The 24,460-nt window shown below is 39.3% G+C and overlaps 1 protein-coding gene across 1 annotated transcript in view; it reads right to left on the reverse strand.

Annotated features, from left to right (window-relative positions):
- UNC5D (unc-5 netrin receptor D) overlaps positions 1-24,460 on the reverse strand; it is a 158,782-nt gene that overhangs the window by 62,501 nt on the left and 71,821 nt on the right. The window contains exons 4-7 of the mRNA XM_077805542.1: positions 18,564-18,744; positions 17,148-17,315; positions 14,016-14,180; positions 3,210-3,242 (exon numbers count right to left, since the gene is read on the reverse strand). Of these exons, the coding sequence (XP_077661668.1) occupies positions 3,210-3,242; positions 14,016-14,180; positions 17,148-17,315; positions 18,564-18,744 (547 nt within the window). The remainder of the gene's footprint in view (positions 1-3,209; positions 3,243-14,015; positions 14,181-17,147; positions 17,316-18,563; positions 18,745-24,460) is intronic.

The raw sequence follows: 24,460 nt of genomic DNA on the forward strand, positions 1-24,460 counted from the left end.
CCTCCTCCTTTACAAATAGGTTAAATTCTGATCTAAACATGCATACCCCCACTAATAATAAAAATCCGCAGCTGCCAGAGGCGTACAGGTGGCAATAGACGTATAGTGCAGGAATTCAGAAGTTATTCTTCACTGTCAAAACAGGATATGTAAAACTGAGAATATTTTAAAAAGCTGTCACATTTTAAACACTGTTGGGGTAAAAATCATTAAGAAAATCTCTCAGCTATGTTACTAATAGTAATTCATAATTCTTAATTCTTACATTATTCAAACAAATGTACTTAGATAATTTACATTCTCATTTTCCACTCATCTTAGACAATAAAATAGATCAGTCAGTTTCATTTTTGGTTTCAGCACAAGACTGCCATGTTTGGATTACAAGTGCTGAGGAGAATATTCAAATACTAATTAAAAAGGTTTGGGGGGAAAAAAACCAACAGCATTAGAAAAACAAAAACAATTTACATTAATGAAAAATATATATTTTTAAAAACACAACTGGGACCTAAATTTGATGGTTCTCTTCTTGGTATAAGGTTTATTTCTAGGATTCCTTATCTTTAATAAGATATTCAGTGTTCTGGTTGCTTTGTTTGTTTGTTTGGTGTTTTTTTTTAAGAGATGACCTGAAAGTGATACTCAGGTATTCACACAACTATTTCTTAGTCAGGGATGAAAAGACATAACAGCAAAAAGTGAGCTGTAGCTCACGAAAGCTCATGCTCAAATAAATTGGTTAGTCTCTAAGGTGCCTCAAGTACTCCTTTTCTTTTTGCGAATACAGACTAACACGGCTGTTACTCTGAAAACTACAAACAGTTGAGATTCAGGGGGGAGAAAAGAATTCACTAAGTATGACAATTTAAAGAAGCAAAATGGTACTAATTTTGTTCCAAGGGAAAATGCTGCTTATAAAAAGATGTGTTTATTCGTTCATTTCTATTCACAGCACTATTATTTGTTTCCAAATAACAAATGAAAAAAAAAACACTTTAATCTCTTTTTCCATTCTCACCTTTTATGCAGAATTTCTTTCCTTTGGGAGAATGGAGATTCAAGAAAAAGGAACTGTGGATTTTTTTTTTTTGCTTTGGTACTTTGTGTTTTTTTCCAGATGCGATTCAACTGAAAAGAACACTTGAAGTCAACCAATTATTATTTAATGAACTGCATCCTCCTGACCCAGAGGAGGCAGTGACTTTCTTAAAGCAATAAGTTTCTGTGATTTTGTTCCAGGGTACGTGTTTGTGGTAATCATAACTAATATTTCACTCCATCTCCTGACACTGTTACACAACATTTATTGAAAGCATATTTGATGGTAATGAAGTTTCTATTAACTATGATTAAGTTTCATAAAGCACCTGAAGATAATTTAAGATGTGCACGAGCAGAAAATGAAACATTTGGTTTAGTACATTAGGAAATGTAATTGATTAAATTATCTCATTTACAATAAAGTGCTTTCCACGAGCCATAGAGGGCACACATTTCCTCCAGTTTGCCATTACAGTTTGTTAGGAGATATCAAAGATTTCTCTAGCTTTTATTCTCCGTCTCCCTTCACTTTGCTCTCTTTTTGTACCCTCCAGCCTCTGGAAATCTCTCTCCATACAATCATTCTTTGAGCACGTGAAAGTCTTAACAGATATGAAACCAGTCAAAGCCAGAGAACCATGCATAAGGCTATTTCGCAGAACAGGTTGTTTCTTAATTATCTTCATAATTGATTGATTTCACATCAGTGATGATTCATGTAGTCTTAAACTAAGCCCCTGTTTTCAATGAACAGCAACAAGCTGTATTTATATAATGTACTTCTAGCCTCACAGATTAAGGAAACACTATTTAATTCCCCTAGGAGCCTCATGCACTAAAATGGACTCCATTAAGGTTTTATTTTTAATAAATCAGAAATTAAAGCTGTTTGATGGATTCACTTTTAGGATCCAATAATTAAGTAGGAGGTGCATAGATGAAAATGCGACAGTTGCTCAAGATAAGTTACAAAATAAAAGAGTAGTTCAGGGCAGAACGGGGATGGTCCCATTAAGACAAATTTAGAAGGGCATGATAATGCAAGCCAACCATGGAATGTTTTACAGTTTGCTTTTGATTTTGAATATCCATAGAAATATTTCATAATTGGAAAAAGCACAGGGAAAATGCTCTTATTCAAGGACTCTGCACAACGCAAGCAATAAAATGTAATAACGATCGTTTATATGTAGGACACCCACAGAACTCCAATGTGTTACAAGATGAGAAACTGAAGGCCAAGTTCCTTCAGCCTGCCAAGAGGTGCAGCTATCTAGGAGGATAATTATTCTTCTTTATTATTACTTTTATTGCATCACATTTTTGAAACTAAGTTATACATCCTCAATCTGTGTGGATATTATAAGTATCAGTGGACGAGATGCATTATGAAAGAATAATTTTGGTTATAAATCCCTGTTTTTTAACATAGCAAAGTACTCTGAACTGTGTTTACTGAACTTCCCATTATAAAACCCCATGAAAATTAACTGTCAATTTGACATCTAAAGCCTACTGCATGTATTCCTAAGAATATATACCTTGGGCTGGGATTTCCAAAAGATTGCCAAATAGTTAGATGGCCAAACCTCAGTGAATTTTAAGTGCCTAATTCACTTAGGATCCTTATAAAACATGGCCTTCATGTCTGGGAATTTCAAATAAATAATATGCACTCATAGGGAATCTTTCACCAGAAGAATTCAAAGAAATGTTCACACATTCAGACACAGAACTAGTGCTTCTCAGAAAATAGATTTTTCCTCACAACATAATTAGGTCAAAAATATAATCAAAATGTCTTCACTGAAATTCTGGACATTTCGGGGTGTTTTTGTAAAAAGGGAATTTCAGCTGGTTGGGCAAAACCTTTTGTTTATATAGAAATTTTTCATCTGGTCCTGTTTTATTCATAAAAGCACAACAGACCTCAAGAGAGTAATTCTAAGATAAGCATTACTGCAGAAATGGCCCACAATTTGATTCATAACTGCTGAAGAATAGTCACTTTTTTATATTTAATCTAAAATCTATGATTACTAAGAAGAGGCTTTTGTTAATCCATTTGCCTTTCATATAACTTTGTTTTATTTAGCTCCTAAACAAATAAAGCAGAATGAAAGAGAAAATGAAAAAAAAAAATTACAAGACAAAAAACAACTTACTTTGGGGTTTTATTTCATGAAGAAGTTTTTTATCTAAAAGAGAGAGAAAGAGAGAGAGAGAGAGAGAGACACAAAGTTGCACTTAATAAATTTACATGGAGTGTATCTATTTCCCATATCACTTTCTGTCTTGCTCTATAAATGAAAAGTTTTCTCCTTGTTTGCTGACAATATGAATTTTTTATGTTGTCCATATATTTTCCTTCATCATTTAAAAGAAATCTCTTCCAAGGTATTTCTTTCCAGTTATTTCTCAGTTAGTTGTTTTAGTTTCTTTGTTACCTCTCTTGGTTATTTTACACTTACATACACACACACACACCCCTACTCTTAACTTACTCCTGGCGAGCTCAGATGAAGTTAGTCAAGAATCATCTATATTTCTCAATGAAGGATGATGTAATGAAATAAAAATTTAAAGGAAAACTGATTAGTTAAATATTTGTTTAACAATCAAAAGTGCATACATGGTTAATATTCATTCTTATGTACCTGTATATGCAACACACACAAATACAAGCATGTGTGTGTGTATATCAGTCTATATTATATTAGTCATTCACACTATACATTAATTATTAATTTCCTTACTGATTTTAGAAATTACTGTGCTTACTTCCTCATTAGATGAAGAATAGTACTGGTCTCTCTCTCTCTCTCTCTCACACACACGGCAAGCACTGCAATTTAGGGCCCACTCTTACCACCCCTTAACTCATATGAATATCTCATAGAATTCAGAGAGACTATCTGCATGAGTAACTTTCATTAAAGTATTTTTTATAACCAGTACATAACTAAATAGTGCAATTCATGGCTGCAAGATATAACTGAGGCCAAGGACTTAGCAGGATTTTAAAAATGACATATTTGGCTAGGATGAAATAATCATAGTATGGGTATAAATCTACCTCTAGCTTCCTGGCATTGGGAAAACTTTCTCAATAAGTGAGCTATTCCATAATTTTCCATTATAGGGTTTCTTCCTCTGAAGCAACTGGTATTAGCCATTATCAGAGTCAGGTTAACAGTCTAGATGGACCATTTGAATGCATGATAAAGAAAGGAAACTGGTTATGAGGTGGTTTCCGTTATTTTTATTGACAATAAAAAGGTTCAGTGCTACAGTGATTGAACAAAAGTCCACCATTATTCATGTTGAAAGACTCATTTTTATGTCCTGTAATTAAATGCTGAGCCCCTATGGTACAGTTTTCCTTTAAAAAGCTTTATGATGGGAAATTGGGTGCATAGATGGTGAATGAACCACAAGTCATTGAATTTGAGATGGAAACAAACATACCCCTCCTGCAAACACAGATTACAATCTACAGTAGATCTGAATAGAAATGAAATGAGTTTGGTATTCTCCTCCTGCTAAATTGCAGAACCAGAAGTCATCTGGCCAAAATCAACATGGCTGGCTGGCTGCGGTATGGAAAAGCAGAATGTTTTGGTGTTTATGATGCACTGGCAAAGGATGCTTGTAGTGCATCAGTTTGTAACCTAGCAAGCTTTTGTGGGCACTGGGAAAAAAAATCAATGTTTTTTTCAAGATAAAACATGTAACTTTAAAGCAAATAGATAAAAAATAAAACACACACACACAATCCTTCTCATTGGATTCTACATAGAAACCCACCAAGGAAACTATACAACAGAGAATAATAGTATGGAATGACCACTGAAATAAGCAACATATGCACAAGAAACTGACAAAAACTTAGGACTGCCTCTAACCAAAGTGATCTGTCATTTTTGCTTTCACAAGTCAATTTCTGTTTTTCTCAAGCTTGGTGATGCCATGGCAACCTTTTCTAATTAAAAACACACACGTTTGTGTGTGTGTGGGGTGGGGGGAGTAAAAAACCCCACAAAACTCCACCCTTATTCTGTTCATGAGTGGAAGGCAATCTGCTGTCTAATTTTTAAAGACTGAGAGAAAATGGATTAGTGCATAGCTTCTGCACTTGTAATGCCAACCAGGCATTACCCATCATGTTGTATCTTTACTTTACAAAAAACTGGTGTCCTTTTAGGCAAGAAGATTAGGTGCAAATGGAGAAATGAACCTTCATTTAGCTGGCAAATACTTCATTGATTTGCTGCTGTTGGTCTGAAAGCTTGTTTTAGAGTCACATCCTTATTGCTGGACCTCACTGGCCATTTTTGTACCCCTGACAATTAGCAATTTTTGAAATATAACTGTTCTGGTCTCTCCTAACTACTCTACATAGTTCTTCATGATAAACTCCTTCTCTTGACCTAGCGTGTATGAATTTGGCATTAATAGATGTCTTCACGTCACGTTCTATGACAGACGACAGATGAAATTTTTGCACTTTGGCCATGACTGACTGGTCTGTGAATACAGCCAAAACACACTCACACAGTATGGTATATTACCATGCACGCTATGGGGCAACTTGATATGGGTACTTGATGAGACCCCCAACACTAAGTATTTAAGAGGAGATTGGACCAAAAATTTATGGGTTTAGTATACTGAAAAATTCTGTGCTATTGATGTCAAATAGAATAGATGACCAGGGAATTATTTTCCAACAATTGTTTTCTATCATACTTATTTATGCAAATATTTAACAAAAGGTAATTTTAACTTTCCAGATGGTCGAAATGGTTAAACACAATCTGCAACCCATGTGAATTTGGAAAACAGAAAAAATATTTTATTGCTGAAGACAGATTGATCAATCATTTGCCAAACATACTGTAGACTCTAGAAAAGACAGGTGGTGGATATCAAAATGACACCAAAAATTAGGACTTGATAAGTTCATATGCACTTATATTTAGAACTCCTATTAATACACCAGCCTTGCTCATTCTGCACTGCCCTTTCAATCATCAACATTCATACTGGTTATCATTGTGTAAACCTAGCATTGTACTCCTAATGGAAAGGGAAAAATGAATTCTGGAATAACACATTTACGTCAAGATCCAAAATGGGTTTAGTTTGGTAAATGTCAAGGGAATTTGAGGGAAAGGTTAGTTTTGTTCCCCATCTCCAGCACCTACATTTCTATTAGGCTGCCTCCCTGCCAATGCAGCATGGTTCTCCACAGCATAATATCCAGTCTAGTTTTAAACAACACAAGAAAGCTTCCTAACTTCCCTTGGGAGACATTCTCCAGTGGTGAGATGGAACAGTGGAATAGTTTCCTGCTAATTCAGCCCCATTTTAACCCTACCAGTGTACTGTAATCATTCAGTCTCCCTCCAGAGTTTTTAGACCCCTTAAATAGCTAATATTTAGCCTTGCTTCTCTTACTTATTTTAAATGAGAGCTGTGTAAGCAACAAGTATAGACATCTTCAGAAAACCATATTCACTACTGTTTGTCCAAAGTTTGTGTGTTACCATGGTTTGGATTCATTTTTTTGGAGGGAAGGTCCTTAGTCCGCTACTTTATTCCTTGTTCCGCCTCAAAGATTTCACTTCCTGGAGAACCGTTGTTTCAGCTGAGAACTGGACTCCCATGAAATCTACCTAACCCCCCAACTGGTCACTGAAATTTTCATTTAATGAATGAAAGTCTGAAAATTCTTTCTGAGGATTAGAACTTTTCCTACCTAGAAAGAACTGCTGGTATCTGCAATTCCTATCTGCAATTTAGGGTTTCCAACTTTGCCTTCGTAAGAGTCCATACTTGTTAAGCACAGAAATGTTTCATTTCTATTTTTGCCTCATGAAAGGAACAAAGTTAACAAGTTGTGCCTGAGATAAATAACTCCAAGAGATTAGTTTTCTGCAGCACTGCACTGCATTTCCCTCACAATTCCCTGTGGGATGTAAAGCAGAGCTGGTAAGGCACATATTGGAACACGAAGGAAAATAAAAACCAGATGGGATAATTGCATCAATTCCTATTAGCTGAGAAAGCAATTATGGCCCTAAAAATAATTTGACATAACTATATACATACAGCATGACCCATAAAGGAGTAATATCACATCACACTCCAAGATGAAAGAGACAAGAGACACTTAATATTTCAGTCTAATTGAATTAACACATATGGAGATTCAAGTTTTGGAGCAAACACATGCTCCCCACCACCTGCCATCCCATCAAAACCAGGAGAGCAACCTATTTAAAAAATGAAACACATAATGGGCCAGACCTGATCTCAGCTCCACTGGTATAAACCTGGAGTAAATCCTTTTAAATCATTGGGCTTCAGTCTTCTTTCTCTTACAACAGCTTGGCATCATCAACTTTCAGGGCAGTTACTCCTTACATAGGATGGTAATACTGAGAACAGACTTGACCCCAAATTTTGCTACCTCAGGTACAACACCTATGGACCGGTTTCTGACCCCAATGTTGGGTGAGCAATCACTAGTGTGTGCAACAAAAAGAAATCTGCAATTAGTTTCCTCAGCTCTTTTTTCTCCTTGCAAAAAGAGTAGAAACCATAATCTATACAATGAGAGATTTGCATGCACATCAACCCACTATAGATTTTTATTTTTCCAGGTTAGGCATTATTCAGTGCCAGCCAAGAGTTTAATTCTGCTCATTTAAATAATATCACTTTGATGTCAATACCTATGTTCCTAATAGTCTTCTACTTTAGACTCCTTTTAATTTCAGTAATCTAGTTTGCTTTTCACAATTAATCCCATTTATCCTTTTCAAATAGCTAGTTCATTTTCACTGTCCAAGCTGCACCGAACACTGTGTTAAATTTCATTTACTTGTGTTCATTGAAATACATGAAATAGAAACTATTGTTATTGTGACTTGCTTCCAACAATGATTTAACAACTCCTCCCCCCAAGCATACAAAGAGACCTCCAACTCATTCACATATTTCAAAATTCTAAAAAAATTACTCACATAAGGTTTTTAACCTTATTCTCCCATCACTACCCAATTTTTCTTTTTTAAATAAAGCTTGCATTTAGAGCCTAAATTATTTCACAATGCCCCTTTTCTCATTCAAATTTGTTGTGTATACTATTTTACAGACTTTGTAACTCACAGAATCATAGACCCATAAGGTTAGAAGGGACAGCAAGGATCATCTAGTCAAATCCCCTACCAAGATGCAGGATTTGTTGTCTCAACCATCCAAGGCAGATGGCTATCCGGCCTCTTTTTGAAAACTTCCAGTGAAGGAGATTTCAGTACTTCCCTAGGCAGTTTGTTCCATTATCCTACTGTTCTTACAGTTAGGAAGTTTTTCCTGAAATTTAACCTCAATCGGCTATAGTCTAGTTTGACCCCATTGCGCTTCTCGTCCTGCCTTTTTTTTTTTTATGGCAGCCTTTCAAGTATATGAAAACCACTATCATGTCCCCCTTTAATTTTATTTTTTCCAAACTAAACGTACCCAGTTCCTTCAGCCTTTGCTCCTATGATTTCCATTCCATCCCTTTGATCATCTTTGTTGCTCACCTCAGGATCATTTCCAGTTTCTCTACATCCTTTCTATACACTGGTGACCAAAATTGGACACAGTAGTTCAACTGAGGCCTAACCAGTGTCAAGGAGAGGGGTACTATCACCTCCCATGACTTGCAGGCTATGCCTCTGCTAATGCAACCCAAAATTACATTTGCTTTTTTTTTGCAACAGCATCGCACTCTTGACTCATGCAAAGTCCCCTTTGCAAAAAAACGATCTGCTTCAGAGGCAGAAGATTTTTGCTATGCTACAAACGGTTTGTTCCCAGGCCTACTCTATTTAGTTAATCACTGGACAGAAGAGTTTGTGTTGTTGTTTTCAAGAAAAATAATTATACAAAAAATTTAGTGTATAGAGTCACTGTCTCTTTAAATGTTAAGCCACATGGAAGTACTAGAATTCTGTGGGAAAAGGCAAGATAGCCTAAAAATAATTGCACTTAAGTAAAGTTTGGCAAGGCATTTTTTTCTGTTTACTGTAATGCAATTAGCCAGATGAGGCAGACATTCTAAAATTATTATTTGTATTGCAGTAGCACCAATGGGCCCCAGGCATGGACCATGATCCAGTTACGCTAGGCACTCTACAAACACAGAACAAGAGGCTGGTCCCTGCCCCAGAAAATTTACAAACCAAGTAAAGTAAACGAACCAAAATACACTAAATAAACCAGGGCATTACTGAACAAATGTTGTTGCCATATCACAGCTTTTTGGCAGTCCACGTGAAAGGAGCTGCTGCGTTTCTTTCCAGTTTTCAGTTAGATAATTGTCCACGTTGTAAAACCACCACCAATGACATTCACTGATCCCCTTGCCTGGGGACTGAATGGGCCTGGGATATGAACTTCCTTTTACCCCTGAGAACTAGAGTTCCTCCTGGTAAGCACTGGGGCACATTAACAGGGTAGTAGAGTGAATAAAGCAAAAATAGTTAAAGCTGTACCATATCCATTCTGTGGATAAACAGAGGACTTGTGTCTCGCCCAGGGTTGTCAATATGACACCTTTCATTTAAATTTAATAAGAGAAAAAGTGGCTTTGCTGCACTGTACCTGCATCTGTAATCAGTGGTCTTGTGTCTTGAAGCATAAGCACTTTTAAAAAAATATTATCATTATGTATTTGTTTACTGACAAGGAAGATGGACTGGCAAAAGGTTCTTTACATTCTGAAGTTTCTTTGCTTTCAATCACAATTGTGGAATTTCCTCAACTCAGATCTCTGCAAAACCAAAGGTGCTAATCCCTTCTAAAGGAAATCTGCTTTATCTTCAGGACCCAAAACTACAAACTGGATTTGTAGCTGCGGGAACAAGTGGAAAGAGTCAAACTCTCTTTTGTATGAGACTAAGTAAAAAGCACCATTCAGAACTGCCCACACCCCAAGAACCTTCTGTTTCTGCCAATGGGATTTACAATCAAGCTCTTCTCTAAAGGTACAGTCTATACAGATTCCAGTCTGAATGACATATTACAGGGTACAGCAGCAGATGAGTGCATTACAGCTAAAGGTAGGTCATTAAAAGAAACTGGACTAAAAGAGCATGTTTTCAGTCAATTAACTGAGGTACCTAAGTGTGTGAGATTCACTCTGCAGAATCTTAGAGATTTCTGTTTTTTGATGTGTAAAACATTCCCGCTTGACATGTGTCTGGTTTTCAGTGGTTGTTCCTAAATTTGAGAACTGGGACAGTGCAGAGGCTAAGCAAAAAGTCCAAGTTTACTGGGTGTATCGCTGCCAGGTCCAGAAATAGAATTCAAATATAATACGAGACATATTCTCCCTCATCGACCATCGAAATGTGTCTGAGGAGAGTCTCTTGTCTGCTTCTACACAAAGCTCCACCAGTGCATTTTTTGAAGACATGTTTTTTTTAAAACTCCTGGAGTCAGTATCAAGTATCAGGTGTGGTCCTCAGGAGACACTTGGCTGGCATAGCCCTACGTTTCTGTGTTCCTGCAACATCTAAGAGGCACTTGAACCAATATTAAAGTGATAATTCACTGCAGACAGTCATGATAGGGTTCATTGTAATAAAATCTCTTCTGGCAAGGGCATTCAGAGACAAGGCTACAGATTGCAGCTAGATGGACTGCTCAGAAAGAACCAGAATGCCTAAGAAAGGGGAAATTAAGCCTTTGGAAATGGTTGGAAAAGCCGCACAATAGAGACCCGTCAGATAACATACACTATTAACGATACAACAATACTCAGATGCTCCAGTCAGGATCTGTGCCCCATTGTGCTCTGCCCTGTACAAACCACAGGGAGATTGTATCCTTGCCCTGAGATCATGAAACTACCACAATAAATACAGGTAAATTTATCAAGCAGTGATATTTGTGATATGCTCTTTTGACAAATTTAACCTCCCCTCAGACAATGAGCTCCTTTCCACACTGTCACGATAACTCTAGGAGGCATCTCTGTCCCTCCATCTTTAATGCATAAGTATGGCATGGGACACTTCAGGCAAGGAACTGGTATTATACTGCACAGTGTAAGTGGAGGGAATTATCATTACAGCTTCCGGAAGTGAAAGTGGATCCCTTTACCTTTCTAGCAAAACTTCAGTAAAATCAACAGCTTTTAGGGACACTTTCTGTAAGAAACATCCAGATACTACTGATGAGGGCCATAGAATAGCTAGCAGGCCACCTGCATGACTGCCATAAACATGGATACGTGCTGCAGTGCACAGTTACATCCTTGTATGCCCCTTTCAGCACATACTTCTGACAAGTCACACCATGGTAACAGGTTGAGATTGATTTTCAATGGATATACTAATATGCATATTGTAGAAATACGCAGGAAGGCATGCGGGACGTAGCAAGCGTCTGTGGGGAAAGGTGTTCATCTCATGCATAGCAGGGAGAAAGAACAATGAGCATCTTACATTCACCACAGTTTGAGCCTCAAACGCTGAATGAATTCTGTATCCCACGGATTCTCACTCACTATTCTGCTTATACCCAAGAAAACAAATAAATCATAAGTCCTGCCTATGCCCTCTTAACCAATTAATGGTTGTTAATTTAATGTCTCAGAAGCTGGACGGACCGTGCTGTAGCACTGGAAATCTCAGCTAATGAATGAGCGATAACATGACTACATTTAAATAAAAAAAAGCCAGGCCTAGGATCTTTAAAGTCTAAGGGGTGTAGGCACTGAAATACAAATTCTTTTGAAAATCCTATCTTAGATAATTTTATATCTTAAAAAGAAAAGGAGTACTTGTGGCACCTTAGAGACTAACCAATTTATTTGAGCATGAGCTTTCGTGAGCTATAGCTCACTTCATCGGATGCATCCGATGAAGTGAGTTGTAGCTCACGAAAGCTCATGCTCAAATAAATTGGTTAGTCTCTAAGGTGCCACAAGTACTCCTTTTCTTTTTGCGAAGACAGACTAACACGGCTGTTACTCTGAAACCTGTTTATATCTTAAGCTTCACTACCTACAAAGGTTACTAATGGCCATAAAATAAAAGGTAACCAAATCTCATGCTGAAAGATGAGCTGTTTCCCAGATGGGGTCCATAAAGGTACCACTTTCTTCCCATCAAATGTACACCTTTGTGCAACTGGTTAGGCACAATATACTTTTTTCTTTAATTCTTCCTTTGAATTTCTAAGTAGAGTAGTAGGCATTAATGGAAGAAAGACACCAGTGGAAACCGCCATACCAGATCAGAGTATTGCTCTCTCATTCAGCTAGCAGATGTTGAGCCTATATAGAGAGGATGTCCTACTAGTTAGAGGCATTTTAGACATGGTGGTGAGAAGGGGAAGCAGTGCAAGCTAGAGACTTCAGGCCGACCACCACATCCGAACCGGATTGTAAATGCCATTGAATTCAGCAGATCTGCACTAGGGAGGGATTTGGCTGCTGGGTGATGAAGCAACACTACAAATTTAGAGCAGTCTGAAAGTGCTCAATGCCGCAGGTAGCCACAACAGCCAGTGCCAGTTCTGTGCAAGGCATGTTGCCCTGCAGGGGATGGACCTACGTGGGAGACGTTCCCTTTATCATCCAATAAAACTGCAGTAAATTGCTTATAAACTATAGTGAATAAAAGGTGAGTTCAAACACTGAGTGACTAACACAGATGTCAGGAACCCTTTAGTTTTAAAAAAAGCAATAGATCCACAGTTCTCAAAACACTTTGCATAAGGAAGGTCATTATCCCCACTTTACAGATGGGTTACCCAGCAGGTCAGTGGCAGAACTAGGAATAGAACCTGTGTCTCCTGACTCCCAATCCAGTGCTTTAGCCACCACAGCACACTGCCACACTAACTGGATTAGATTGGAGCCTGAGCTCTCCACTTGTCTTGCTGTGACTAAGGAGGGAGGGGAAGACACTTCCATGGAAACAGAAACAAAGGAAACTATTTAAAAATAAAACAAACTTGGTTTGTTTGTTTTTTCAATTCACTTATTTCAGTCCTAGAGTCCCTGATTGTTCCCAAAGCTGCCATTTTATTGCTATAACGGGATGAGGTGACAACATTGCTTCATGGAAATGGAATTGAATGTAACAGAGGAATAAACTTGTTAATTTCTCATTTATTTCAAGAATATGCAGCTGTCCTGGATGTTATGCACCTCTAGGTTGATATTTCAGCTGCAGCCCTGATTTTTCTTGGATCCTTAGTTTTTATGGCAGCAATCACAATGTGCTAAATGCTTTCCAAATGTTCAAAAAGCATCAGGACCTTGTTGCAAGGGAGTCACACTTACCATGCAGAGTTTAAATCAGCCCTTAGTTACACCTTTGAAATTTTACTGAGTTACAAAGGTGCAAATGAGAACTGAATCTGACCGAAAGTATCTAAGGCACTAACAAGACACATGTTGGTGCTTCACCCATTTAATCCCATGAGAAGTTGGAAAGCTAAAGGACATGTTCCAATAGTGTGAGATACACTTCTGCTGGGTGACTCACTGGGGCAAAAACTGTACACATGCGAAGAATTTTTACATGGCTCACCAGAATCACCTGGTGCTGTCTATATGAAGTGAACCTGGCCTGTACAGGTTACACTTCCTAAATCCTGGTAAATTATTCACTTTGGGCCTAATCGAGAGGCCCTTGAAGCCAGAGTGAGCCTTATAATTGACTTCAGGGGGCTTTGCCTCAGGCCATAACGAAGAGCCAAGAGTCAAATGAATTTCAAATTGGCAGATACATAACTCCCTGAAAATGTATTCCAACATCTGTAAGGATTTCAGCCAAGAGCCTCCTACAGATTTAAATGTGAGTGATGGTGTTGCATTCTAGAGCCCTGCAGTTGGGCATCTTTTCAGAAGGAAATGCCTTCAGGTCACTGTTAATGAGAGGGGTCATTGTCATGTCACCTACCTTGAATACAAAGCCCTTCGGTGCAATTCTCAGATTCTTGACTAAAGCCCTCACAGAATTTTCCTCCATTTCTTGGAGGTGGAGCTGTACATTCCCGAATTCTCAGATGCTCACATTCTGGGCTGCAGACTGACCATTCGCTCCACACCTCCCAACTACCGTCCACTAAAAAGGAAGAAAAGTAAACATGATCACTATGTGTTATCTGACCAGCCAGTGTGATCAGACTGTACTGTACTGAACGCTACCTGCTCCACTCGTTATTCAGATGTGTTCAGGGTTACTTTTAAAGAAACCTAAGTCCCCCACTCAGGGGGATTTAGCAACTGGAGCACACACTATCAAACTCAAGAGATGTCTATACAGAAGATTAGCTTTATTTCTGGATAAGAGCTACATAATACTGATTTTAAAGATGCAGGCCATGTCTGATGACACATATCTAGCATCTATTATCCAGAAAGATCCTAAAGATCTTTAGGATTCTAATTGTCTTCTCTCCCATATTATACATACAGATCTCCACCACTGAAACACAGCCACCTCTGGGGTAGAACGCAGCATCTCTCTGAGGCTATGTCTACTCTAACACTTCTGCCAGTAAAACTTATGTTGCTCAGGGGTAGGAAAAAACCACCTCCTGACCGACATAAGTTACACCGACAGAATCATCAGTGTGGACAGCGCTATGTTGGTGGGAGATGCTCTCCAGCCAAGTTAGCTACCACCATTCGTCGATTGTGGTTTAATTATGCTGGCAGGAGAGCTCTCTCCCATCAGCATAGAGTGGCTACACCGGAGATCTTACAGCGGCATAGCTGCAGTGGTACACCTGTGCTGCTGTAAGGTCTCTAGTGTAGACATAGTCTAAATAGATTTCAGAGTAGCAGCCGTGTTCGTCTGTATCTGCAAAAAGAAAAGGAGGACTTGTGGCACCGTAGAGACGAACAAATTTATTTCAGCATAAACTTTCGTGAGCTACAGCTTACTTCATAGAATCATAGAATATGGGGGTTGGAAGGGACCTCAGGAGGTCATCTAGTCCAACCCCCTGCTCAAAGCAGGACCAATCCCCAGTTAAATCATCCCAGCCAGGGCTTTGTCAAGCCTGACCTTAAAAACTTCCAAGGAAGCAGATTCCACCCCCCCACTAGGTAACGCATTCCAGCGTTTCACCACCCTCCTCGTGAAAAAGTTTTTCCTAATATCCAACCTAAATCTCCCCCACTGCAACTTGAGACCATTACTCCTTGTCCTGTCATCCGCTACCCCTGAGAATAGTCTAGATCCATCCTATTTGGAACCACCTTTCAGGTAGTGGAAAGCAGCTATCAAATCTCCCCTCATTCTTCTCTTCTGTAGACTAAACAATCCCAGTTCCCTCAGCCTCTCCTCATAAGTCATGTGTTCCAGTCCCCTAATCATTTTTGTTGCCCTCCGCTGGACTCTCTCCAATTTTTCCACATCCTTCTGGTAGTGTGGGGCCCAAAACTGGACTCAGTACTCCAGATGAGGCCTCACCAATGTCGAATAGAGGGGAACAATCACGTCCCTCGATCTGCTGGCAATGCCCCTACTTATACACCCCAAAATGCCACTGGCCTTCTTGGCTACAAGGGCACACTGTTGACTCATATCCAGCTTCTTGTCCGCTGTAACCCCTAGGTCCTTTTCTGCAGAATTGCTGCCTAGCCCTTCGGTCCCTAGTCTGAAGCGGTGCATTGGATTCTTCCGTCCTAAGTGCAGGACTCCGCACTTGTCCTTGTTGAACCTCATCAGATTTCTTTTGGCTCAATCCTCCAATTTGTCTAGGTCCCTCTGTATCCTATCCCTACCCTCCAGCATATCTACCACTCCTCCCAGTTTAGTGTCGTCTGCAAACTTGCTGAGGATACAATCCACACCATTCTCCAGATCATCGCTGTAGCTCACGAAAGCATTTATTTATGCTCAAATAAGTTTGTTAGTCTCTAAGGTGCCACAAGTCCTCCTTTTCTTTTAGTCTAAATAGAGTTCAGCAACAATACTTAACAGTTTAGGGCAGAAAGTAAAGACCATCACTGACAGCCAATAAAAAACTGCAAGAGGGAATCTGATAGATATTTCTTCATAATACAGCTATTAGCTCCTAGTGTTCATCCAAAATTCAGCTCCAAAGAGGCTGACGTGTGAAGGTTTCACACCGCTCTAGAGCAGGAACAGTGCTGACATTTACAAAAAGAGCATCGATGACTTTGGTGGTCTCTCTTTAATGCCCTGAGTGAGATCTAGGATCAGTAGGTCTCGGACTTATCTGTAGTTCTCTCGGTCCCCACTCACACCCTAAAAGCATTCCACAGTCCCCTGTCTACACTTCTCACACACAAGTCAGGTGAACGCAGGCACTTAAGATTCTTTTAAATCCCAAATCAGTAAATACTGGGCCAAAGCCTATAAAAGTTAATGGAGAGACTCCCAGCAATTTAAATGAGGTCAGGTTCAGGCCCAACAAAAATATTAAATCCTAAAATTATACACACACACCAGTTTTATTTACTCCCATGTGACATACCCTCACTTCCCCCAAATCAGACAAACAGTGTTTCAGGTGAACAAGAGAGGCAACACACTGTCTCAAGGGACATAACTATGCTTCAGTTATAACCTGAGCTTGGTATACAAAGGGAAAATGCATTTTAAAGAAAAGCATTTGAAAACTGAATTATCCTTTATTTACTCATTATGTCCCAAGTTCAGGGTTCTGTGTTTCTCCTGCTAAAGTTACCAACATCACTAAGCCCTACATTCAGGAGGTAAGGAATGGAGTGCTGTGCCAAGTTTTAAGGGGGACCAGTCCTTGAATACGTGGAGACCTCTCTTTATATCATAACAATCACTGTTTAGTGCCTAAGCACCCAGGTGAATTCACTGGGCACCAAGCACCCTACCAGATCAGGTCACAGATGATTTTAAGTCTTTTGCTGTTGCACAAAAAGATAAAAAGCACAGACTATGAACTTCGGTCTAAACAAATGCCTTCCCATTTCCCCTTTGATCCCAGTAGCTCTGCATAGCACAGGAAGCCACGGAGCACTTCGGATGGAGAGAATGCTCTCTTGGTGTCACATTTAAAGTTAGACTTGGATATCTCACCAGGGCAAAGTGAAGTGCAGGTAATTTTCTGCACTGACATTCCCTCACAAAAAGCACCCCCGTTGAGCGGAGCAGGGTTGGTACAGGTCCGGGATCGCTTCTGCCAGCCTCGGCCACACCGCACATTGCAGTTAGACCACTCAGTCCATGACGACCAGCCTCCATTCACTGCAACACACACGCATGGCATTATGGATGGCATGGAAAGACTTAAGCATCAAGTCTTTATTTCTGATCCCTTTGTTTTCAGATTTTTCTTTTTTATATATTCTGCCAGGTAAATTCCAAGCCCAAATAGGGGCATCACCACCTAAATAGCACCAGGATGCAATTAAATAAAGGACACGGTGTCAAAGAACTGCTGTGTTTGCCTTTGGTGGGTTTATATGCCAGAAGGTGTAATGACTGACAGTGAGACTCTAAAGGGAATGTGGAGGCAGGCACCTCAGTTCTCTTCAAATATGCTTCACTTAAAGGATAAACACAATCGTTTTTTTAAAAAGTGATGGTTTAGGCATGCCTCTGACTTCATCGATAAACTGTCACTCTCCAGTTTAACAAACACTGTAAGCAACAGGGTGTGGTAAAAATAAAAGTTTCTGCTTCTTTTACCAGTGCCACACAACATTTAAGGGCTTGTCTTCACTACCGGGGTAAGTCAACCTAAGTTACACTACTCCAGCTACGTAGCTGGAGTCAACGTCACTTAGGTTGACTTCCTCCTTACTCTTCTCGGAGAGGTGGTGTACCGGGGTCAACCGGAGAGCACTCTGCCGTCGATTTATCGGGTCTTCTCTAGACCTGCTAAATCGACCCCTGCTGCATCAATTGCAGTAGTGTTGATCTCCCCGTAGTGAAGACCAGCCCTTAGATTCATTATCTAGTGTTTGTATAATGCTACATAGGTCCAATTAAGGGAAGCACTTGAGCATATCTCTATTCAGAATGGTATTTCATAGAATCATAGAATATCAGGGTTGGAAGGGACCTCAGAAGATCATCTAGTCCAACCCCCTGCTCAAAGCAGGACCAATCCCAAATTTTTGCCCCAGATCCCTAAATGGCCCCCTCAAGGATTGAACTCACAACCCTGGGTTTAGCAGGCCAATGCTCAAACCACTGAGCTATCCCTCCCCCCAGTTTAGACATGTGCTTAAGTGCTTTCCTGAATTAGGGCTTAAGAGCACCACGTGTAAGGCTTATTTCTTTGGCCAGGTTTATAAGTGGACCTTATTAATAACTGGAACAAGGATTATTTATTATTTTTGTCCTCTTGGAGTGCCTGGAAGCCCTCATCACAGACAAGGACCCCATTGTGCTAGGCACTGTACAAACAAATATGATCTTTATTTGCAACCCACTGGTTATTACGAATGCAAAGAATCCAGGCAGTAAATATTACACGTTTCCACTGACCATACACCACGACTGTCGCAGACATGCTCCTTCTCTTGGCCACTATGTTGGCAGCCATGCAGGTATAGTTCCCAGAATCAGACAGACGGGCCTGGCGGATGATCAGGTTGTGATCTGCCCTGGTGTCGATGTTCTCATCCTGGTTGGAATCGATGGGCTCCTCATTCTTAAGCCATTCCACCTGATGGGTAGGGAGATGAGAAGAGAATGAAACAGAACAGCTGGAGAGAAAGATGCACAGTGAAAATAACCATGACCCAGGGATAGTTATTGTTACTGCAGAAGCTATCTGCAAGGCACTTGGAATGTTTGACTGACATATTAATTTAAGGCATGGTGAATTGGTGTTTTACAGAACTGAGAAACTAAAAACAGAAGTGGAATCTTTAGACCCTGTTAAGAGGCTGAACAAATGTGTCTCATTTTTATAGATAGGTTTTTCAGACTGAAAGGAGGTAGGGTTGTGTCCTGAAGTCAAATACCCTTCCAAGTCTCAGTTCAGATGGATAACCTCAGTTGGGAACTTGTGGAAGGACTTGCAACTTTGAGGTAATGAGCTTATGGATTTGCAGACTACAGGCATTCTTTAGCACACTGTTCTACGCAGATGGTCTGCACTTTGTAGATTTTCCAGTTTATAAACAAATCTGCAAAAGCAGACCATCAAAGCCAATTAGATTTCATGCCAAACAGCAGGTTCCTCTTCCAGTACCATTAGTCATTTTGGTTAGCTGGGGACAGAAGGTGTGCAACTGACATACCTATAGTTCGTAACATCTCTGCAACATGGCACAGTCAGATGGAAGCCAGCCTTTGAAGGGAGACGGGGTTTACGGCAATGTTTTTCTTATATGATACCCATGGATATAAGAAATTTATTGACAAGTATACAGGTCTGCTAAGCAAGGGACTGGATGCACATTTGAGCCATATGACATATTTTATAAACACAATAGCTGAAAAATTCAAGCTTGGGGTACATTTCCTCCTCTATTTTTAACGTATGCTATTAGGCAAAAAAGAAATCACAGCAAGATGAGTTAAAGATACAGCATCATTGTTAAGTTTAGCATTAAGCATTCTAAACACTTCTATGTATCTAGGTACTCATAATGCTCCCATCACCATAACATTAGTTATGTATTTTGTGTTTCAAACCTTACCATTATTTAACATTGTTCCTTAACACTCTCTTTCATGGAAACTAAAGGACAGTTCCTGGGACATATACTTCTGTGCTGCACGTGAGACCAGACAATGTTTAGAGAGAAACTACACAATGTTGCATCCGATGAAGCGAGCTGTAGCTCACGAAAGCTTATGCTCAAATAAATTGGTTAGTCTCCAAGGTGCCACAAGTACTCCTTTTCTTTTTGCGAATACAGACTAACACGGCTGTTACTCTGAAACCTACACAATGTTGGATGAACATCTAAGGTATGTTCTGTCACAGCCTAGAAACCACCTCCTCTATTGGTCAGTCTTGATAGCAATCACATAGTTATAGACACCTTAATTCATCAGTCCCACTCCTTGCATTTATTCTCACTGGTGTTTCAGCTGACCTCTATCCCTGAACAGAATCACCTCCCTTTTACCAACACCTAATTGATAAGGGCTTGTTTCCACTTACCAGGGGATCGACAAGTAATGATCGATGCATCGGTGGTCAATTTAGCGGGTCTAGTGAAGACCCACTAAACTGACCGCAGATCGCTTCCCCCGTCAACTCTTGTACTCCACCAGATCGAGAAGAGTCAACAGGAGGAGGGGGAGTCAACAGCAGAACATCTCCCATCAACATCGTGTAGTATGGACCCCGTGGTAAGTAGATCAAAGCTACGTCAATTTGAGTTATGCTAGTCACATAACTCAAATTGCACAGCTTAGATAGAATTTCCCCTGTACTGTAGACAAGGCCTCAGGCTCAAGTTCTGGCCTATTCATTTTACTGGGATTACATAGGATGTGTAAGCAGTATTTGAATGTACCTGTTAAGGTGTCTTCCTCATTTTTAGCTTTAGGGGCTATCCTTCCTTGTTTTACCACCTATGGATTATTTGATCATACTCTTCCTCCATCAATGATTATTCTTTAGATGGATTTACACAGGTTTATTACAGTTCCCTTTAGTCTGAGTGAGGTAGGAAACTATCAAGTGAATTGAAATCCACATACTATTCATTTTCCTACATGCAATTAACTTCAACACTTGCAATCAGACTATGCCCCATCAAAGAAACTAGGAATCCAAGTTAAACTGTGGAACCACAGCACCAGAACAAGTCAAGTGACAGAATTCCAATGGCCACAGTCAGAATTACATTCACTTTATGTGCAAGGAAATGACAAACATGTCTAGTAATATTAAGTGAAATGACAAATGTGACTAGTGCTAGTGCAGACTGGAGTTCATGATTTTACACCTATATATATTTTACATTGTGACTCTCTCACCAGATCAATTTTTTTTTAGTTCCAGGTTTCTGTTACAGCAGCACTTTTGGACTTCACGCTATTTTTCCTTCAGACAACTCAATATTTTCCAGGAGAGAGAGAGAGAGAGCGCGCGCGAGCGCACTGTGATCCATTGTTTACTGAGCCTGAGATTGCGAATGAAAAACGTTTACGTTAACGCAAAACATTTAAAAGAATGATGATCGGTGTGAAGGGAGAACATTAAACAGACGGAACATAAACGTGAAAACATTGAGAGATGTGCAATCAAAAGATGATTTGTAAGCGAGGGCATGCAGTGCCTTTTACTTTTTATCTGCATGTTTGACAGCACTGTGAATTCTCCTCACTAATCCCAGCCACCACTGCAAGACCCCCTTCTCCTAGAGAATTACTTTCTTTAAAATGGGAAGGTGCCTCTGCCACATCTGATTAATACTTCTAAAGCAGCAGGAGTTTAGAAAGCAATTTTTTAAAGGATGAACTGCTAACTTGGCTTTTTTTATTTTACCATTTCCAGTGATCTAGGTTCCCTTTAGATAACTTCTCCACAAAGGACACAAAAAGTAAAGGTGTGAGATAATTCACCACATTTCCATATCCAAATGAATCCCTAACTCTGAATTTTTAACCTGGAATCTCTAAAGAGTTGACTTAAAATTCATTAGCATTTAACTTCCCTTGCTTTATCATCAGTGGATGTCATGCAATTCATTATAATGTGCTGAAAATAGCTGCCTTTTTAAGGATTAGACGTCTGAAGATCTTTAATGCTTGACTCATGAATGAAGTTTCAGAATGACGGTCTATAATGCAACTTAAGTTTTTATATATAAATGTTTTTCTTCCCCAGAAATCATGCCTGCTCAGAATTAAAATGTTCCCATAAATTTCCACCAAAGGCTAATCATGTAATGATCTACAAAAGAAATGCAGGGGCAGATATGGATTAACTCAGCTTCTCTACATTGGGTGGCAGAGGATGAATTAGCATAATCATAAATTTGTTCCAATTACAGAAGGCAATTATCAGAGACCAGCTTACAGCACTATCAAAATGAAATCAGTTAAGCACAGCATATCGCAGGTAGATTGTAGTGGGAGTTGGTTATTTTTAAGACAAAGAGTTCAGTAACTAAAAAGCTCATCCATTTTTCTGTCTATTGAAAATATACCATAAAAATGGTTCAGTGCCAACTTCATGGGCACAAAACACACATGAGATGCTTTAAGTGGTGAAGTCTAATAATGCTTAGCCTGTGCAAAAAATTTAATCAAATTAATGTATGCATATGAATCGTATTTAAATATGTACCCATATAAATATTATGGACACGCATCTTCCAATTTCCCGATTACAAATTCAGAGTACCCTGGGGACTTGTAAATGTCCATCAGAATATTAATGAAGGCAGCAATACAGATGAGGCAGACATTGCAGAGAAGAATTAGGAAAGGTAGCATGACTCTTTTAAAACGCTGTCCTTTTCAAAGGTGCTTCTCATGCATGAGATGGCACAATAAAAAAACCTTACAGGCCAAAATCCTCAGTGGGTTTTAGAGTCTGATTCAAAGATCACTGAAGTCATTGGGAGGCTTTCTGATGCCTTCAAAGGGTGCTGGATTGGGCGCTTAAACAGGCATAAACCTGTTCGCTTCAATGATCTATGCCAATTTACACCTGGGGAGCTCTCTATTCTCCTTAGAGGAATACTTCAAGAGGGTGATGCAGACAAAAGTTTTTTGCACACAGCCCTGTGTGGAGACTGGCTATTTGTATGTCTGTTTAAGTAGCTATGTCATATTGGATGGGTCTATGTCTGAATAAGAAACAGGTTTGGGAAGTGTTACGTTCAGAAATCCTTATTGAACTATGTAATTTCATTCAATACATTGTAAGGTCTTTGGAGTAGGGACAAAATGAAAAGGAGTACTTGTGGCACCTTAGAGACTAACCAATTTATTTGAGCATAAGCTTTCGTAGCTCACGAAAGCTTATGCTCAAATAAATTGGTTAGTCTCTAAGGTGCCACAAGTCCTCCTTTTCTTTTTGCAAATACTGACTAACACGGCTGTTACTCTGAAACCTGGAGTAGGGACAGTCTCTCTTACACACTTGATGGACAGCACAATGGGGTCTGGTCCATGATTAGGTGCCACTACAATACACATAAATAATACTTCCCTTTGGACTCAGAAATACGTCAAGCAACTGTCTATATAATTCAATAAAATGAGCAATATAAAAATAACAGCCCTAAGATTATTAAAACAAAATTATTAAATACCTAATTTACACAACATTTTTTTTGCATTTTATTCAGCTTGGACAATGAAGAATAGAATGATCAGCTTCCCCTTGTTCTGGTTATTTGCACACACTGGTTCCTAAGCACTGTCCCCACCTTGCCATATTCCAGTTTCACAGGATTTCAGGGGACACAATTTTTAAAATTGCCATAGGAAGTAATAATGGGAAAAAATGATTTTCATAGATTTTGGGTGCCACACACCACTGTTGCCTCTCCACATTTTAAATTTTAAGCCAAATCTCCATTTTGAATCTTAAATTGGTTTGCGCAGTATCCCTTCCACACCAATTAGTATAGCTTATTCCCCTGCAGGACTGACGGATATGCCTGGATTTTATTCTCTCTCATGTATCTTGTTTGAGAATATATAGACATTTAATAACCAACAGGAACAATGCAGACTTGAGGTCCTTTGGGCACAAATGATAATTTTATAGGTCAGAATACAAAAGACCTCAGTGTACCTCTGCATTTAGATTAAACTACCCTGCCCTTTACCTACAGCATCTGACTTTCTCATTTGGTCAATAACCCGGGTACACATATACCAGAGATAATATAGTTAGAATGTCAGCTCCCCTTGAAGAGAGAATCAATTGCCCTCTGGATCCAAGATAAATGCTGTGCAATCTTAAGATGGGAAAGGTCAACATCTGGCTAATAGCTGCAACAATATTTCCTATTACCTTGTCACTTTACAGTTTTTTAAATAGACTCCCTTCTAAATTGGGAACATTAGTAAATATTCCCTTAACCTTCTCCTATCAATTAAGCCAACACCATTGCTGCCTCAAGTCCTTACGAAACAAGCCATCATTTGCATCTTCAAAAGTGCATTACAATTTTTGGATCAGTTTCATGCTTTAAAGACAAATCCATTCTATCAATGCTTGGACATTATGGTGGAGTGCACTTTAGAGAAACACTTAGCTATATTGCTGCTTGTGAGATGACTGCTGCTAATTACACTCATCACAACTCTCTCTCAGTTACCAGGGAGACACAACGGATAAGGCAAAATGTATCATTTGTTTTATACTTAGATTGTAAGCTCACTGGAGCAGGGTCTGTCTTTTCATGGTGTGTGTATAAACCTAGGTAGCACAACCGGCACTAAGACCACACAAC

Source organism: Eretmochelys imbricata, chromosome 26, assembly GCF_965152235.1.
Source record: "Eretmochelys imbricata isolate rEreImb1 chromosome 26, rEreImb1.hap1, whole genome shotgun sequence".
Taxonomy (NCBI): domain Eukaryota; kingdom Metazoa; phylum Chordata; order Testudines; family Cheloniidae; genus Eretmochelys; species Eretmochelys imbricata.